A 20,246-nucleotide genomic window follows, 5' to 3' on the forward strand; every position below is an offset into this window, starting at 1 on the left:
AAAAGCCTTTGTAACAGGCGTTAGAAACGTCTTTGTAACAGGCTTAATCAAATTCTCAGTAACAGACTTAATGAAAGGTATTTGTAACAGGCTTTCAGAAAAGCCTTTGTAACAGACTTAATAAAAGTCTTTGTAACAGGCACCATAAAGGTCTTTGTAACAGGCTTATCTAAAGTATTTGTGACAGGCTTCATAAAAGTCTTTTTAACAGGCTTCATAAAAGTCTTTGTAACAGGCTTCATAAAAGTCTTTGTTACAGGCTTCAGAAAATTCTTTGTAACAGGCTTCAGAAAAGTCTTTGTAACATGCTTCATAAAAGTCTTTGTAACATGCTTAATAAAAGTCTTTGTAACAGACTTCATAAAAGTCTTTGTAACAGACTTCATAAGATTCTGTGTAACAGGCTTCATAAAAGTCTTTGTGACAGGCTTAAGAAAAATCTTTGTAACAGACTTCATAAAAGTCTTTGTAACAGACTTAATAAAAGTTCTAAACAAGACTGTGGTTTCGGCTGTATTATGAGGGGCGACTGCGGTTAGTGTTGGCGTTTCCAATTACAATATGCATGTCTGAATATGGTATGAATGCGTCAAACAATTCTACCCTGTTATGACAGAGCGAAACTCGTGGAGTACATGACATGATGTCATCTTGTCAACAGTGGAGGATTAGCATGAACTCCTTGTGGGTAATCAGGTACAAGAAAGTGACCCCAGTCGTCCACTTCCGGGTCATGTCCAGCGCATTTCCGTTCGCTGGTGAGCGTGCCGAAAAGACGCCGGAGACTTTCTCTCGCCTTTCTTTCTTTTGAGACGCCAGTTCCCGTTTTGATCTGATCTAATCGCAGATAACTGTCAGGTAAGGAGTGTTGACGACTCTCTGTGTAAGGCTGTGTGACGATGTCGAAGTAAAGAACTACAAGTAACGATTTCGCGATGGTTTTTAGTGTTTTGTTTGTGCTAGACGATGAACGGTAAAAACAGGAAGGGTAAGCTTGGGGGCTATTGATATCTTCAAAGTTGACAAACTAAGTTTAACAGGACTCAAGAGAAGTAATGCAGGCTGTGTTAGAAGTGACATGAATAATTTTACATTCTTGTGTATGTATAGAAATATAGCATTTTGGACAATGCAAGAAGACACAACGTAGGTGAGTTCCGTATGCCAGAAACCCCTCCATCGGCCCCGGCCGAAGAATTTCTCCCTTACGAGTTTCCCACATCTGGTGTCCATCAATGCCTGTTGACAGCGGCCTAGTGGGGCCGGGGGATGGTACGTTTGTTATTGGGGGTGTGGGGCGGTGGGGTGAATGGTACATTTGTAGTGCATGGGCTGCAAACTCGGTGGCGGTTACTCTCCAAGCAGAGGTCGAATCGCGCAGATATAGTAGTAGTCGAAAAAATTACAACGGCGCTCTTCCTACCTGCTTGGAGAGTAGGTAGCGGTGGACTTGTTCAGTCACGTTTCATGAGCCAGGATGCCTCCAAGCAGACGCTGTGGTGTCCATTGTAACACTCTTCTATGCTGCAAACTTAGGCCACGCTGACTTAATGTTATGGATGGCATCCGCACGCGTTGATTTTCACCTGTTCTCAAAAACATTGTGGCCACAAATTGGTCACATATCACCCAGTAGCATCACTGATTAATCATAATTTTATACTGGCCAGACGATCTGCTCTCCAGGTTGTGGTGGTACATGGGGCCACAGTGTTGTTCGGACTCTTTAAACAAGAATGGCAATGATAAAAAGAAACATGATTGAAATGGCGACGGTTGTCTCTTACAGTCTAACTGGGGAACTGGGGAGTGAATATAAGACAAACCAAGCATGGGAAAGAATGGAATGGATGTTAAGTCCTCTGGTTTACCAGCATTTTATGACAGGTTTCTCTTTGTTCGCCCTCTCGCATTAGTTTGGGGGTCTCAAGAGGATGTCATCCATAGAATTTTGTCATTGTGACCATATGAATAAAAAATATACCATTGACAAATTTTGATTTTTCCTACTTTTTTCCTCACAAGTTATAGAAGCGACCAGATGGCGACAACAAAGAGTCAACGTGATGATGTTGGCAGAGGTTCGGTTGGAGGGTTTGTCAACACTCTTCATAGGTGTGAGGAGTGCAGCAAAGAGTTCAGTAGACCTGGTAGTCTGAAGATTCACATGCGGACTCACACGGGGGAGAAACCCTACAGGTGTGAGGAGTGCAGCAAGCAGTTCAGAGAGCTGGGTCATCTAAAGACTCACATGCGTACTCACACAGGGGAGAAACCCTACACGTGTGAGGAGTGCAACAGGCAGTTCAGTCAACTGAGTGCTCTGAAGACTCACACGCGCACTCATACAGGTGAGAAGCCCTACAGGTGTGAGGAGTGCAGCAGGCAGTTCAGCACAACGGTTCATCTCAAGATACACTTGCGGATTCACACAGGTGAGAAACCCTACAAGTGTGAAGAGTGCAGCAGGCAGTTCAGTCAGTTGAGTCATTTAAAGCAACACATGCGGATTCACACAGGGGAGAAGCCATACAGTTGTGAGGAGTGCTGTAAGCAGTTCGGCACAGCACGTAATCTGAACATTCACTTCAGGACTCACACAGGTGAAAAACCCTTCACGTGTGAGGAGTGCAGCAGGCAGTTCAGAACTCAGGGTCATCTAAAGAGCCACATGCGGACTCACACAGGGGAGAAACCCTACAGTTGTGAGGAGTGCAGCAAGCAGTTCAGTCAACTGTGTGCTCTGAAGGCTCACATGCGCACCCACACAGGGAAGAAACCTTACAGTTGTGAGGAGTGCAGCATGAAGTTCAGTCAGCTTGGTGATCTAAAAAAACACATGCGGACTCACACAGGGGAAAAGCCCTACAGATGTGAGGAGTGCAGCAAGCAGTTCCGTTACTTGGATTATCTGAAGATTCACATGCGTACTCACACTGGGGAGAAACCCTACAGGTGTGAGGAGTGCGGTAGGCAATTTAGTCAGCTGAGTCATCTGAAAAGTCATGTGCAAACTCACACAGGGGAGAAACCCCACAAGTGTGAGGAGTGCAACAAGCAGTTCAGTCAGCTGGGTGAACTGAAGATTCACATGCGGACTCACACGGGGGAGAAACCCTACAGGTGTGAGGAGTGCAGTAGACAGTTCAGTCAGCTTAGTAATCTAAAGAGCCATATGCATACTCACAATGGGAAGAAACCCTACAGGTGTGAGGAGTGCAGCAGGCAATTCAGCAGGCTGGAATATCTAAAGAGCCACATGCGGACTCACACAGGAGAGAAACCCTACAGGTGTGAGGAGTGCAGCAGGCAGTTCAGTCAGCTGGGTCTTCTGAAGAGACACATGCTGACTCACACAGGGGAGAAACCCTTTACGTGTGAGGAGTGCAGCAAACAGTTCAGTAGACTGGATGCTATGAAGAATCACATGAAAAAACACGTGTGACAGATTCTCGGGAAAGATTGATATACCCCAAATGTTTGTTTCTTAGTTCAGTTCATGCTTCTTGCCACAATGTTCATGCTGTTTGCTACACTACCATCGGTTATGAATAGCTAATATTTGCTATTATTATACTGCATACTACACTCAAACCTTCAAGGCTCTTCTGATTTACTTTGAATGTAAAACTAATCTGAAAAAATAAGTACCATTATCCTAGTCTTAAGACAAACCTTGTTTGGTTAGTTTTCTTCCTATGTTGTTTTTAGTTAAAGTGTGATAGTATGATGAAGAGGCTTGTTGACATTGTTGGGTTCCCTTGCTTTCTCCGCATACGAGGTTCTTTACGGTAGCTGCAGAGATATTAGGCACGGGGTTACGTTAATTTACTTTCATTCCGTTACATAAATACGGACTTAACTGTAGCACTTCAGAGCCATCTCATCTGTTGCTTTTTGATAATGTAGCTATAGATAAAGTAGGCACAGGGTTACATACTGAATTTTATATCTATATAGGTTGGGATGTTTCCATGTATCCTGTATGCACTTGTATATCTATTCAGCTCTAACAATTTCTTTTCAAAACACTTTATCTATTTTTCATATGATAGCAGCTTTGTTGCGATAGTTTGCGAGATGTTATAGTGTACGTTTAAGAGGTTTACTTACTAACGATAACGTCTAAAACTGTAACTGTGGAGATGATAGACACTTAGTAATGTCCATTTAGGGCCCTTCTTTTACAGTTGCCCGCGTGGTTTATTCTGTTGCAGTCCAGGTTTGATTGTAGCATTGTTACTAACTGATATAAATTGTATGTTTATACATGTAGAAGTATTTGTAGTTCTCTTGTATGTTATTGTGTATTGTTGAGATTTGAGAAAATCTTGTTAGTTGTGGTGTCAATTTAGGATTCTTCGTCATAGCACTGTATATGATACCCTTATATGATAGCATCAACTGTTCTTTTCCATATAACTTTGTTCTTTTTCATATAACTTTGTTATAATCAATTTTGATATTTACGGTCTACCTACAAGTTTAGTTTTATTTTACTAGCTGTAGAGATGATAGTAATATGTTTATGTTTATTTTTGGTCTCTTCTGTTATATTTCATTATGATATTTATTCTGTTACTGTTCGGTTACAATAAATGTGTACTGTTATAACACTGAAGGAAATTGACTTATTTATCAGAAACATGTATACTTTAAAATTATTTTGCTTACAATGATTTTTTTTCTTCACAACGTTTTTTGTTTACAATGTTCTGACTGATAACCTTGGTACACCGTGTAAAAGGACTAATAAGGGTCTCAGCATGCCAATTCCTAGTAACGCATTTGAGAGGCATCTATTTTAGCGGAACTTAATTTCGCGTAGAGGAAAGATGTTTTGCGGTGGTTTGAATTTATGGCCTGAAGTGGAAAAGTCAATGCAATGGAAACACATTTTCGCGATGGGGAGCTCACCGCCAGAACCAAGAACATTTTAAGATATACAGTTTTATTTAGATGTTCTACTCTTTTTTTTTACATTTCTGACTGTCGTGTTCATCTTTAAAAAAAATATTTATTGCATTTCAAATAAACGTAAATAACTCAAAGACAAACATGAGAACAGAGATGATTACATGCTGAAAATAGAGATGGAGACAATAACTGAAACAAACTTCAACAAATGCAAACAAACCACGGATCCGAAGATAAATAACAATGCTACAGCTGGAAGGAAATAATACCGACCAAATAAGCTAAAGCAGCAATATAATGTGGTATCGATTACACAAGGATAGGAACAACTGTGGTAAATGTATAAACTGTGGTAAATCTATAAACAGGAGTAATCTCAAATAAAGTACAGACACAAATGGAATGTTCTACTCTTGATAAACAAGAGATTTTTGTCAGTGTAACGTGTCAATAAGCCTAGTAGACTACTAGTAACATAGTAACAGGCATGCGTAGTAGTGGGACTAAGAGAAGACCCACCCTCAGACTAAGATGAAGTGTGCTGAGTGACTCCGTTATTAAAGCATTAATTCTATACATAGACAGATTACTACAGAATGACCCACAAATCCCTTGCGAAACTCAGGGGAAACACACCCAGTAGAAGAGGAGAGATTTGAAATGATTTGTTGTGTGTATCTTCCCTTTTTTGTCCCTTGTCAGAGGGTTCCTACTGTTTGTTTTTAGAAGATATATATATCCGAAAGGTTTTCTTATCGCTAATTAGAGACTGTGATTCCAATGTGTTTCTCATGAGTTTCACGGTAATCAATCACTCCTAGGAGGATGTGTTTATGCGACTAGTTAAACATGGCTTTAAATGTTTTCTACTTAAGAAAGGTGATTTATCGATACAGAAAAGATGAAAAATAACCTGTGTTTTCTATGTAGTCTAAATACAGCAAGAATTGCTTCATCAAGAGAAACATCAACCTTGCACATATACCTCAAGCTTTGGCCGTTTAAACCTGAATTTCTACTCCTATTTCCTTAGTGACGGTTCTCAACTATATGCATGATTGTAAATGTAGGTGTCTTTTCAATGTTCAATGTTTTATTTTATTAAGGTTCTCGCGGGCAAACACACATTCACCCGAATTTTGACCTTATTACACACGTCAGGCTTACCAAAGCCACACAAAACACATAATAACAATAGCTGCATACAAACAACGACTTGTATATTCCAGTTAACATTTGTATAACAAACATAATAGATTAAAATCAACGTGTTGGAAAACGGTACCGAGTTAACAAGCAGTACAGGTAATGGCTAACAACAAGTGTTAATAGCACTACTGTGTAACCTTCTTGTTGTATAGACGGATGGCGCTATGGAGGAAGGACTTGCTGAGTCTCTTAGTACGGGCTTTTGGTAAACTGATTGTCCTAGAGTTTCTAAGTGTGCGTCCCGTGGCCCCTGTTCTTGTGGGTGGAACCATGTCATGTAGGGGGTGGTCTTCCTTGAGCATGCGTTCAAACAGCTGTACCGCTGCCTCCTCCCGTCTGACCTTCAGTGTTGGCAAGTCGGGCACACTGCGTCTACCTCCAAGGGAGATGATGCGCAGGGCCCGGCGCTGTACCCTCTCGATGGCCAGTTCCTGCTCCTTACTGCACCCGACCAGTATCACATGGCCATACTCAAGTACTGGACGTACAAGTGACAGGTATATCTGTATCAGGTCCGTTATACTGGTACCTTGCTTCGTCAACAGACGCAGATAATATAGTCTGCGCGATGCTTTACTGATCATTGCAGAGATCTGTTCGTCGAAGGTGAGGTTCTTGTCCATGTAGAAACCTAGCCCCTTGGCACAGTCAACGGATGGGACTGGTTGGCCTCCAAGTGTGATCATAGGTGGAATCGGAGCAGATTTGCTGAAGCAGATCTGGAGAAGTAAACTCTTCCCACCGTTCAACGTCATCCTGTTGTCTTCTGCCCAGGAGTTAAGATGTGTAGACTCCTCTTCAACAGTTGTATCCTGATCGGCTAAAGGCACAGGAATAGTCCTCGACAGAGAAACGTCATCGGCATATCCAACATCCATTGTGTCGTTATACACGGTGGAGCGTGTGCTCATGAACAGCAGAAATAGGTACGGAGACAGCACTCCTCCCTGGGGCACCCCTGACGTTAGGGTGCGCCAGGAGCTGGTCTCCCCGTCCATAACCACTCTCTGCCGTCGGTTCTGTAAGAAGCTGAAAATCCATCTCTGCATACGAGGGCTGACGTGAATGTCAATGACACGCTGGAGAAGCAGAGCATGGTCCACGCGATCGAACGCCTTACTCATGTCAGCGAAGATGGCTCTGACGAGCGTCGGCTTGTTTGCGTCCACAGCTGTCAGCCACGTTTGCACCATGCGAACAAGAGCCAGGGTCGTTGACGAACCCTTTACATAGGCGTACTGGTTCTTGATGACTGACTGGATGGAGGGTAGCAGCCTTTTCAAGATGCATCTCTCTAGAAGCTTTGCTAAGACTGAGAGGAGGGACACTGGTCTCATGTCACGAGCTTGACATGCACCGGGAAATTTTGGCACCGGGACCACGTTTGCAGACTTCCAGCCTACAGGAACTGTCCCCTCTGCGTATGAGGCGTTGAAAAGGTGGGTCACAATCGGAGCAAGGTCCTCTGCGAACTCAGTAAGAATCCAGTTAGGTAAACTGTCGGGCCCGCATGCCTTCTTGGGTTTGACAGACTTCAGAAGACACTTGACCTCCCCAATGGAGCACAAGTCAGGACCTGGGTCACCTAGTGGTAGGGGGAACATGTAAAGTGGAACACTTTGGCACCATGCCTCAGAGAAATGCTGACTGATCGTTTCCGCCGCTTGTCCCGCAGGAATCCCGTCCAAAGCAGAACGTCCCGACTTCTGCGACCGACCAAGCTCCCGGTTAATACATGACCACCACTTGCGTGGATTTTCCTGTTTCAGCTGTTGGATACCTGAATCTATTTAATGGTGTCAGTCATTGCATTACAGTAGTAAAATAAATGTTAGGTGTACATAATTTATGAGATGAATTAAATTAGATTCGCATGCATCTCTTTGTTTCCCACACATCTTCCTTCAATATCTTGCAAAATAACTGAATCTTTCGATAGCGACAATTTCTATTGCTGTCTGTATGCTACTGGTTTAACCATGATTCAATTTCTGAAGCTATTCACTACTTGTCATATTTACTTGAATATCTTAGTGCAAATGGTAATTATTATTATATACTATTATATAGAATAGAATATATCATATAAGCCCAAATTTGTACTTGAAAGTTTACAGATTCATTATTATGTTTTCTACCAAATGTTTAAGACTATGTACCTGTATTAGCTGAAACACGTGCCTCTCCTGATCAGGTGTTTTATAAAAAGTGAAGCTGACAAGTTTCTTCTAGCCAGGTGGTCTATAGAAAATGAAATTGACATATGTTTCACCTGCTGTTTTATAGACAGTAAAGAAGTGGAGCGACCCCTACCCTTACTCGGAGCTGTCTGTGGCACAGAACACTGGAACACGAAGGTGAGTTCGAAGTCATGTTCGTCTTGTGTCTGTACACTGCTCGGTCCCTTAGTGTCAGGATTGACCGTAACCATCAACTCTGAGCCACTTATTGTGGGGGGTTTCTTTAAATTCCTCTGAACTTGGATGTAGTGAGTTCAAATTTTTTTTTAGTTTGCTACGCTTCAAAGTAAATAGATTTCACATTTCTGTTTGACTTTCTTAGAACACGCGTCCAGAGCAATACGCTCAGTGCAGAACAACGAGATCAGAACTGCCTGAACTGTCTGTAGCCGCCACGTATCAACAAATGATGCAAGCGAACGATTAACTAGTTGTTTCCGTTGCGATCGGCTGCCCTCCATTGTCGAAGTACGCATGTATGGAAGGTCCACAGTCCAAGTCTAAGAATGTAGAATACAGCAGGGGATTTTCCTTAGTACATAATGTCACGATAATTATGTATTGTAGCATCAGTGTTTCTTGCCATGACCAATAATATTACATTTGACCATGGATTCTGCCTGAAGTATTAGTGCTCAGACCAATACTAGGTCCTGTCGTTGGAATTGTCTTTTTGGAACTGGCTCAGTTTGATGCATCAAAACACAGTGTATGCTTCCACCCAGCCTCATCTTAGAATTCACTATTTGTAAACAGAGCAATTACGTGTGGGACTGATCTTCTTCAAGATTACCTGTATTGTGTGCATTGTACGTATTGTGTTAGGGTTTTCTTGGGGACAAAGTTTCGCCATAGCCAGGGCTTCTTGGCAGAGACTGTTTGCCTTTTTGTGATCACTCAGTTGGTACCAAGCATATCCTAGCCTACTAAGAGAAAAGGCAATCTTATGATGGGCAGACTTCTGACCATGGATACTCCTGAACATCTGCAGTGCCTGCTCTAGGTAGCTGATTGCTTTTTTGTGTTGCCCTAAGAAATCCAAGGCCGACCCCAAGCAGAGGAGTAGCAATGCAGTGTGAGGAAGTGCTGTATGCTGTCCGAAGATACTCCTGTTCATCTGCAGTGCCTCTTCATAGCAGCTGCTAGCTTTATCCAGTTGATCCAGGTGTTCCCAGGCTGTCCCCAGGTTGAATAGTGTTATGGCAATGTCAGGATGTGCTGTCTGATCATAGATCTGTCTGTACATCTGCAGTGCCTCCTCAAGGAAGCTGATTGCATTTGCATCATTACAGAGACAAATCCAGGCTGTTGCCAGGTTGTTGAGTGATATGGCAATTTCATGATGTGCTGTAGTATGTCCATAGATTCTCCTTAGCATCTGCAGTGCCTGTTCTTGGTAACTGATTGCTTTCACATAATCACCAAGCTTTTCCCAGACTAACCCCATGTTGGTGAGTGACATGGCAATGTGAGGATGTGCTACAGTCTGGCCATGGATGCTCTTGTGCATCTTTAGTGCCTGTTGAAAGTAGCTAAATGCTTTTCTGTAATCATCTAGTCTGTACCAGGCTAACCCCAGCATGTTGAGAGCGACTGCAATGTCAGGATGTGTTGTACTTTCACCATATTTACTCCTACTCATCTGCAGTGCCTCTTCGTGGTAACTGATTGCCTTTCTGTAGTCTCCCAGGTTCTCCCATGCACCTCCCAGGTTGGTAAGTGATGACGAAACTTCAGTATGTGCTGTATGGACACTTCTTTGCATCTGCTGTGCCTGTTCAAGGTACCTGATTGCTTTTCTGTTATCACACAGTGCAGCCCAGGCTAGCCCCAGGTTGTTGAGTGAGATGGCAATGTCAGGATGTTTTGTAGTCTGACCATAGATGCTCCTCTTCATTTGCAGTGCCTGTTCATGGTAGCTGAGTGATTTCCTGTAATCACACTGTTGGCGCCAGGAATCTCCAAGGTTGTTCAGTGAGACGGCAATGTGAGGATGTGCTGAACTTTGACCATAGACACTCCTTTGCATCTGCAGTGCCTGTTCATGGTAGCTGATAGCTTTCCTGTAATCACAAAGTTCCGTCCAGGTCCCACCAATGTTGTTTAATGCCAGGGCAATGTCAGCATGTGATGCACTTTCTCCATGCACAGTTCTGTACATCTGCAGTGCCTCCTCAAAGAAGCCGAGCGCTTTCCTGTGCTCCCCAAGATGACTCCAGGCTCCTGCCATGTTGTTGAGTAAGTTAGCAGTGTTGACATGTGCTGTAGTCTGGCCATGGATACGCCTGTACACTGGTAGTGCCTGCTCATAGCAGCTGATAGCTTCTTTTTGATCACCCAGTGCACTCCTTGATGAACCAAGGTACAGGAGTAAACCGGCAATGTAAGGATAACATTGGACTACAAGGTGACTAGGGACACTCCTGAACAACTGTAGCGCCATATTGTTACAAGTGATTGACTCTAGGTAATGTCCACCCATATGTAAAGCATGTACAAGTTTCACTTGCGAGTCCAGTTGCTCAGTCAGAGTGTACGTGTTTGTACTAGGATCTTCATGGCCTTTATTGACATCAGAGTAGCAGTTGATAGCATGTGTATATTTACAGAGTTGGTGATACATGATTCCTTTCACGTATGGAGAATTATTGTACAATTCAGGCAACAAATCAAGGCTGAATTCATCCCCTGACCACTTGGACAAAACCTGCTTGAGAGGAACTGCTGTGAAATAGTACCTGAAAAGCTGTTTTTCATTTGGCACATGAAAAACAGGTTTCAGTGCATGTGATTGTGCTGCTGTTTCCATTGAGGCCAAAGCTGACAGGTTTTCCTTCTGTCCGCCATTTGCAATGTAAGTTCTGAGCCTGAGCTCTGCTGAGATGCTGGTAAGCACTGTCAAGTGGTGTGCATTGTTGGGACTGATCATTTGTTGGTTTTCTATTTCCTCTATTGTTTTCCAAATGGTTGTAGCTTCAATGTGTTTGGACAGAGCCAAGCAGTCAACTGCTAGAGGTGGGAAGCGATAGACATTTTTCTTCACATCAATCAGCCTTGCTGTGATTGTTTCGTCATTACTGTATAGGTAGTTTTGTATGTTCTCCTTCTGTGTCTCCTGTGCCAGTTGTTGCGCTATTCTACCCTCATCAGCTTGCAGTATCTTCTCTGTGATGGCCATGTATATGTCCATCAAATCCTGGTCACCTGCTATCAAACATGGGTTTCTCAAGATAGTGGCAAGGTGATATCCCTCCTTCAGGTATATTGTTACATCATTTTTCAATATCAAAGCCATGTTGTTTGGGGTGCAAATGAGTTCACTTGGTGGTTTGTTCAGAGTTTCTTGTCTGCCCAGTGGAGTCTTGCTTGCCTTTGGCATGGAGCCATCGAATGCAAACCCACGTGGTGTAACGGAGTCATAGTACCAGTTGTCAATGGGATTCTCTGAGTAGAAGTCATTGAGCGATTTTATCCCCAATGCTGGGAGAATGGTTTCACCAATGTTGACCACCTTGAGGTGTAGATAGTGGGTGAGCTTACGGAAATACACAAGACATTCTTCTCTTTCTTCTTCTACCAAGATGGCAAACTCCAAGAGTATGGAGTTACCAGTCCTGTGGCCTGTGAACCCAAACCTATCAGGGCATACTTACAGGGAGGGGTACCCATTAACCCAATACACTCTTCTACAAGCAGGTTGATGAACTCCTTTCTTTGTTGTGCAATATTCTCAAACAACTGCCTAACAGCCTGTGCTCGTTTTGCCTCTACCTCTTTGATACATGGGTCGTCCTCATCATGTACATAGGGATCCAGCTGCTGGTCAATGGTTTCCATCTCCAGCTTGATCTGGTCCCGCATCTCCTTCAGCTGTTTCTTGTGTTTTTCTGTGTCATCTGTACTCTTCTTATAACCTGTGTCTAAGACACATTTGATAAATGACATCTCTACCTCTTTAATAGCTGTAGCTATATTACCATTGAGGATTTGATCCTCTGACCTGGCTATTGCTGCATTGTAGAGTGCTGCTGCTTTGACAAAGTCTCCCCCGTCTCCTGTCTCCTGACCTCTCTTACTGTAGACATCCCCCAACTTGCACAGGGTATCCACCTCTGTCTGGTACTGTTGGGCTGTGGGATCTGGGGAAAATAATTGTGGTGCATGAAACATTTTTGTTTGCTATCTACCATCAGCCATTTGGGGAGGTAGGGAATGGTATTGGAAGGCGGATCCCATCCCTCTCTTCCTTTTAAAGGCACCAAGTGTGATTTTTTTTCTCGTTTTATCCAAATTCAATTTTGGAGTCATTTTTACACACAGTAAGGTTAAATAACACTATCTCATTGCACCGTCATTGAGCGAAGATGTGATGTCGTTGGGTGATGAGAAGCCATTGAAAATCTCAGCGCTGCCCGCGCCGCTGGGGCAGCCATCATTTCAATATTTTTGAACGCATGCGGACATGACCGATGAGTCCAGAACGCTTCCGGAGATATCGTCACTTGTTCGAATCAGGTTTCGGTTTGCGAACGCGCGAATCAGATTCAATTCGCTCGGTGACCTTACGCGTTCGAAAATTACCGACGGGAAACCGTTAGTGGCTCGATCCTATGCTGATCAAAGGGGTCCGTTTGCGGCATGTTTGTGCGTCCATTTAAATGCCGAAAGTACAAAATGATAATACAAATGTGCTAGTTTGGTGAAGCAAATGTCAGTATTTGTATTTATTGTAATGTAACGATTGTCTCATCCAGAATATTTCCAATTTTGATGCTCTAAAAATCGCACTGCGTGCCTTTAACCTCCCCAGCCCAAGTCAGCTGCCCATTTTTACACCTGGCTGAAGTGAGGAAAGCTCTATAAAGTTTCTTTCTTCTAAAGGCACAACAACAGTGTCATGTCAGGGGATTTGAAGTCAGGACCTCTGGTTTCTGAGCCTAACAACTGTTAGACCAATATGATGCGGCAATGTCAGTAAAAAAGACAACTGGCAAATTTTGAAATTAACTTCCTCTTTTTCCTCAAATATTACTTGTTCATTTTCCCCTTACCAATCACATGTACCATCTTGAGTGCAGCTGCAAAGTGCTGTTCTGCTGAGTTCAGGTCTGCGCTGTCAAGGCAGGAGTCCCCTTCCTTAAGGTGATGTTTATACTGACTGGAAAGGAAAAGGTGACGTTAGTTTTTAACACAAGTAACAGCTTGAATTACAAACAGCACAACATTACTTAATATGAGATCAACAACATAAGGAGTATAAAATTATACACAACCCAATATATGTGTCAACTCTTATAGAATGGCACTCGCATGTGACATGTCTGCGTATTTCTTTTCTCAGCTGAACCTCAGAAGCTCTTGTACATCCATCATCATGTTTGAAGGCTTTGTGGTGCTGTTCATATAATAAACATTTAAAGAATGATAGATTTCTTTTTTCTTATGAAGCCAGCACTAAAAGGCTTACCTGATTTCTGACTGATCTTGAATAGCATCAATCCTTGTGACATTCCCCATCTGGTGAGCTTTAGATGTCTTTTGGGGTGTTGCTTGCTGCTTGAATACGAAATGCATTCTGTTGTTTGTAGTTTGTTTGCTTGTATTTGTCATTGCTAAGCCTTATATTCCCCCACATTACACATTCAAATTACATTTGCTTATCATTTGCTTTAACACCTGTTCTTTTTATTACATAGTTTGACGTCCATCTAATGGCACCAATCCTGCCCTATGCCAAAAACAACTTCATGGAGTTCAACATCATCTACAGCGGTTGATTGATTGATTGATCGAAGTGGTTTGGTGGTGACAAGGTTCAGAATCATTATTGGAGCATTGGGGCATTCAAGGGAGAATACTAATGAGAAAAAAACATAAAATTTGTAGAATATATGTTACAGCGCTAGCTGAACCTATGAAACTACTCACCTTCCTCACTGCTTCCATGACCTTCTCCGTGTACTTGATGCGATGTTCCAGAGTCAGTTTTGTCTCAGGATCCTCACATTTTGTCAGGGCCTTCTTGTAAATGGCAGCTGCTTTGGAAAACTGGGATAGATCCAAAGTTTCCTTGCCTTTCTTAAGGTAGAAGTCACCAAGGGATTTTAGAACCTCAATCTCTAAGAACATGTCACTATTTATCATCGCTGTTACCAATGTCTCTGTGTAAATGTCCTCAACAGAGAGATGGGATGTTTGGATGTCTCTGTCCAATTTGTCACAAATTTCTGTTACGTGTAAGACGTTATTAGCAACTCGCATGTTGTTGGTTGACAACTGATACTGTGGAGTGTAGCCCTGAAGTAGTTGTCTGGAGAGTTTCTCCATGTAGCCGATACGATGTTCCAGTGTTCGCCCCATGTCTGCATCTGTGCAGCGCAGTAGAGCAGCAGCATACAGGGCAGCAGCCTTGTCAAACTCTGCTGGATTTTTACTGCGCTTGCCGTTCTCAAGATGGAGGTCTCCAAGACTTTTCAGGACTTCTGACTCACTAAACAGGTCCTCACCGATGATTGCTTCTCTAAGTGCCTGCCCATAACCGACTTCTTGGTCATGTTGACTCTTGAGGCACAACTCCAGGCCCTCTAGCTTGTTTGCCAGGCTGGTCATGTTTACGTCAGACATTTTTTGTGTTGTTATGTCAAAGATAATCTGCAATGAAAAAAGAGGACTACTCATTGCTTGTGGATTGATTGAACTGATTGACTGACAGATTTGGTGCAGAAGTTCGTGTTGTGGATTGTTGGAAATGAGTTTTTGTACATATGATGAGACTTTGTCTATTCAGTCGTGATGTCATTCCCCTTACCCTCACCTTTGCGCTGCACAAACACGATTTTATGGATCAGACATTGGCTTCTGAAGACCACAAACTTTATGGATGTGGGCTAGCAGGCAAGCAATTAAATTAAAAATTTTCATTAAAACTTAATTCCTGTAAAAATTGAATACGAGATTGAAAAATTGAAAAATCAGAATTAAAGGAATTGGAAATTAAATAGAAAAATTGAAAAATTAAAAAAATTTAAACAATCTAACAGTTTAAAATTCAAGGTATATCATATTTTTGCTTTGACAAAATTCAGGACTGGTGGAAAATTATGATTCAACATTTAAGATATAGTCAGATCCTGTATCTCTACATCATTATTGATTAATTGATTGATTAATTGATTGATTGATTGTGTCATCGTGTGGTTACAGACAGTCTGAGGAAGGTGATTGTGTAACACACACAAAACGCAAAGTTTTGTCAACAAAGGCACAGGACTTCCTTGTGATAGTAACTGCGTGTAGACATGTAAACAAATCATGCAGAGCTACACTGTAGTAGTTTTCACAAGGAAGTCCCGTGATAACCCGTGTAGCCTGTTGTAATGGACGGATATTGGCCCCTGAAAATCACAAGTCTTATCAAATATGATCCAGTATGCAAACAATTAGATATTTACAAGATACTGTGATATTTACGCTTCGATAAAGTCCAAAGTTTTAGAGTAAAGATCTACTTAGAACTCTGTTTTTGAACACGATTGATTAATTACGGTTACCAACATTTTCAGGAAGTTCAATGTTAACTTAAACACACAAAAATACAGACACATTGCTTATCATGCAGATAAATTTACAAGGAAGTCCTGTGCCTTGCATCAATATTCTAGAACTTAAACCCCTGTAACCTGTTATACCTGTGTAACCTGTAATAAATAAACTTGTCTAAATCTCACTTTTATGTCTATGACAAGTCTAAGTCTCACCTCAAGTCTTAGATCTGTCTAAATCTTACCTGGATGTCTGAGACCTGTATAAAATCTCACCTGGATGTCTGTGACAAGTCTAAATCTCACCTGGATGTCTGAGACATGTCTAAATTTCACCTGGATGTCCGAGACGTGTCTAAATCTCACCTGAATGTCTGACTCCACAGTTGTGACCCTACCTGCGTAGAGACTTGCTTGGACTGGTGAGAGTTCTGGGTTTCCCCTCTGATCACTCAGGCAGAACATTTCCTCTTTCACTTCGCAGACTAGTCTAAACTGGTTCATGTGATCGTGTGGCGTAACGGCAGGATATTTGGCCCAGAACCAAGAATCCGGGTTGACAGCTTGAAAATGTGATCGTGGTAAATCTCAAGAAACAAATAAACCTTACCTAAATGCCTGAGACTTCACATTTGTGAATCTGCCTGGGTCGAGTCTGTTTCTCCTTGTACTTATGAAAGTTCTGCTTCCTCCTCGGACTCTGTTGAAATTGTGTCACAGAGGTTCACAGACTAAGACCTACAAAATCTAATCTAACACAATTCACTATAATGTCAAGAGGCCCATCCATATGGAACGAACTAAGTCAAAGAAATTGTCCGTCGCTCTCCGTTTAAAAACATCCTTATAGAGAAGCCAACTATTTACTCCTGATTTTTTTTTGTTTCTTAATTTTTATTTTATGTTTAGTTGTTATTTGGATAATCATATGCAATTTAAGTAATATGCCTTGCACTTTCGCTACTTTCACCTGATTTCTTTGCAGCCCTTACTTTGGTTTTCTGCATTTCCTCTGGTATTTACTAACGAATAATTCTATAATTTTGATTCGTTATTTTATGATCTGGAGATCATTATAGTGTTGATCATTTGCAGCGTTATGGTTTTCATAGCGTAGTTTTAATTGATTTTATATATTATCATTGTTTGGCGTTGATTATGTATATTACGCTTTTTACTATCTAGTTTCTGAACCTGCCTAAGTGCCTAGGCCTAGTTTCTGAAGGGGAGCCATGAAAAGCTGCATAGGCTTCTGCTCCCCCCTGCATGTTCTCTTTCCATTCTGTACCATCATTTGTTTTTAATTATTGAATATATATGTGCTGAACTAAATCAAATCAATTCCCCGCCCGTAAGGAGGCTTGGTGGAGGCTACTTGAGTAGTAGCAAAAGCGTTTACCTTATTTTTGTTAATGCTTACATGTAAGCGTCCCCTATCAGTTCTTGAATAAAGTACAAAAAGCCGCGATACCGGAAATAATACTTTAACTGACCCCTGTGCGGATAACTGTTTTCTTTTTAATTAACGTTGAAGATCTACTAATTTGGTTTGATTGTTGAAGCTGTAGAGATGATGTTTATGTCCATTTAGGTCTTTTGTAACATCTGTTCTGTTCAAACACCCGAGTGGGGTCCGTTTGGACCCCAGGCGTACATTTTGCAGTGCCATTTGGACATTTTTAATCTGAAGAAAAATTCCTTCCGTGACTTTGTCAGTCAACATCTTTTATACCTTCTCCTAAGTTTTTATGAAGATTGGTACAATACTGTGGAAGCTATAAAGAAAGTCCGTGATCAATCCGTCTGGGGTCCAAACGGACCCCAGCAAAAAAGTGTAGCTTTTGAAACAAACATTTGAGTCTAACTCCCTAACTATTTATCATATCACCACCAAACTTTCAGAGCATCATAAACATGTAAAACTAAATCCTCATAGAAACTTATGTGTCATCACCATATAATATGACGACATTATGACGTCATTAAGCTAATAAGGGCGGCCATCTTGGATTTTGACTAATGACGTCATGAAATTAGCATGAATTATAAATTTTGAATCATGAAAATAGCATTGAATTTCATAGAATTTTATTGTTGTAAGAAAACAAGCATTGTTTACCAAGAAACCTTGTTTAAATCGAAATTGGCAAATTTTGGCAAAAATATGCCTGTCATAATTCCGTTGCCATGGCAACCCCAAATAATGATAAATTTACTTTATTAACAAAAAAATTTTGCTAACAATATTTTTGTGATATATAACCAAGTTTCGTAGCTTTAGCACTAGCCGTTCTTGAGTTATGCGACATAAACGTTGCTGAAGGCCTCAAAATTCCCCTCTCTGGTGAGAATAGGTTTAGTGCAAAAGATGGTCCTTCTGATCTTTTGCATAAATTATGATAATGAGGTGGAATTAGCAACACCTTAACATGTCGAAATATTTCTCTTACATTGACGAAGCAATGTATGTACAATGATCACCGATAGGAATTGGAACAAAGATTTTATGAACAAAACATTTTGGGGTCCGTTTGGACCCCACTCGGTCATTTTAGTCGCAAAAAAAGGTCGGGTGCTTGAGGGTTAAAGGCCATCGATGTTTAATTGTACCAATTCAGAACTACCAGTAACCGTTATTGTAGCTGTAGATAAATTAGGCACAGGGTAACAAACTTTTCTATGTACATGTATACGGGTCTTTTGTTTATACTTGTTGATTCAGCTTCTAGAATATCAAATAAAGTTTTTTTTTAAAATACTAACAGAAATTAACTTATTCATTTATTTATCAGAAGAAAGGGTTTAGTTTTGTCTTCAACGCCGTCAATTCTTGCCGACAATTCTTAAAAAGACACATTTGCAGATTAAAAAGTAAATTTTCCTTGCTTAATTGAGACTTTATGGAAAATGGTCAAGGTGCACTTCTCTGTAAACAGAGGTTTCGGTCGGCTGTTTTATTTTGGTTTTGTGCGACCCCCTACGATTCTATGTTTCCCTTGTGAAATTAAACTTACATTTTTATAAAGAAATAAATTCGACGTGCAACTTAATTCGATGCAAGACTGGCTTCCTATTCTCCAAGTTACCAGTTGCACCAACTTCAGCATCACATCATGCAGCCTTTGTCCCAGGTCGGCTGGAATAAACTTGTAACACACGCTAAGACAAAGAAAAATAGTGCATTCGTGAAAACGCGCAAATGCAGTAAAAATGCGATCCGCAACTTGATCCAGTGCGGTGAGTGGAAACTCGTAAATACCACATGACATGACGTCATCTGGTCACCAGTAGACGGTTATCTTCCGCTTCTTTGTTTTGGGTAATCAGGTAAAAGGAGTTTACTTCCGGGTCATGTCCGGCGCATTTCACGTTTGTTGGTGAGCTGTGGAAAAAACGCCAGAAAGTTACTTTTGATCTCGTCTTCCTTTTGAGCCGCCAGTTCCCGTTGTGAGCTGTTCTAATCGCAGATAACTGTCAGGTAAGGAGTGTTGATGACTCTCTGTGTAAGGATGTGTGACGATGCAGAAGTACGGAACTACAAGTAACGATTTCGCGAAGGCTTTAGTGTTTTGTTTGTCCAGGACGATGAGCTGTCAAAACAAGAAGGCTAGTTTGGGGTTACTGAATATCTGTAAAGTTGACCAATAAAGTTGACTAGACTAGTACTCAACAGATGTAATGTACTAAAACTATGTTAGAAGCGCATTCATGTGTATATTTAGAAATATAGCATTTTGGACAATGCAACAAGACACAACGTAGCTAGGTGAGTTCCGTATGCCATAAACCCCTCCATCGGCCCCGGCCCAAGAATTTCCCACCCACAAGTTTCCTACATCTGGTGTCCATCAGTGCCTGTGGATAGCAGGGGATGGTACGTATGTTAACTATCGGAGATGTGGGACGGTGGGTGAATGGTACAGAAGGGAAACAAACGTGACAAAAGAAGCACATTTCATCTGACTGATTCAGAGATGAAATGTGGTGTACTTTATCAGTTATCATCATTAGTTGATGCGTGGCGGCTACAGACAAGATCAAAGGCGACACTGTCTTTCACCTTAGGAGGGGTAATCTCCAAGCAGATTCCTCCGTGGCATAAGACAGTAACATAAGCTGGGGGATTTTTTTTTAATTTTTTTTTTTTTCTTATTTTTTTTTTTTGTTTATTCTTCTTCTTTCCTCTCCTCTTGATCTCTTTCTCTTTCTTCTTTCGTTCTTAATCTACCTTTTTTTTTCTCTTCCTATATCCTTTTCTTGGTTTACATCTCCTCGCCTCTTTTTTCTCTTTCTCTTCTCTTCTTACTTCGCTTTTCTACATGTTTCTGTCTTTCATCCT

At 41.5% G+C, this 20,246-nt stretch overlaps 2 protein-coding genes across 4 annotated transcripts in view; both read left to right on the forward strand.

Moving 5' to 3' along the window:
* The first annotated feature begins 716 nt into the window (after positions 1 to 716).
* LOC118410492 (zinc finger protein 234-like) lies at positions 717 to 4,246 on the forward strand. 2 transcript variants are annotated; one of them, XM_035812231.1, is made up of 2 exons: positions 717 to 858; positions 2,032 to 4,246. In XM_035812231.1, the coding sequence occupies exon 2, from the start codon at positions 2,042 to 2,044 to the stop codon at positions 3,443 to 3,445; it is 1,404 nt and encodes a 467-aa protein (XP_035668124.1). In that variant the 5' UTR covers positions 717 to 858; positions 2,032 to 2,041; the 3' UTR covers positions 3,446 to 4,246. The 2 variants fall into 2 exon arrangements, with proteins under 2 accessions (XP_035668124.1, XP_035668123.1); XM_035812230.1 differs by having other exon boundaries at positions 719 to 858; positions 2,026 to 4,246.
* Positions 4,247 to 19,253: 15,007 nt separating this feature from the next.
* The window catches only part of LOC118404345 (zinc finger protein 678-like), a 3,369-nt gene continuing 2,376 nt past the window's right edge, over positions 19,254 to 20,246 (forward strand). Inside the window, exon 1 of one of the 2 annotated variants that reach the window (XM_035803425.1) lies at positions 19,254 to 19,385. The gene's annotated coding sequence lies outside the window, so the exon portion shown is untranslated. The remainder of the gene's footprint in view (positions 19,386 to 20,246) is intronic. The other variant, XM_035803417.1, reaches the window with a different exon arrangement.

This window comes from Branchiostoma floridae, chromosome 2 (genome assembly GCF_000003815.2).
Source record: "Branchiostoma floridae strain S238N-H82 chromosome 2, Bfl_VNyyK, whole genome shotgun sequence".
In the NCBI taxonomy this organism is placed as follows: domain Eukaryota; kingdom Metazoa; phylum Chordata; class Leptocardii; order Amphioxiformes; family Branchiostomatidae; genus Branchiostoma; species Branchiostoma floridae.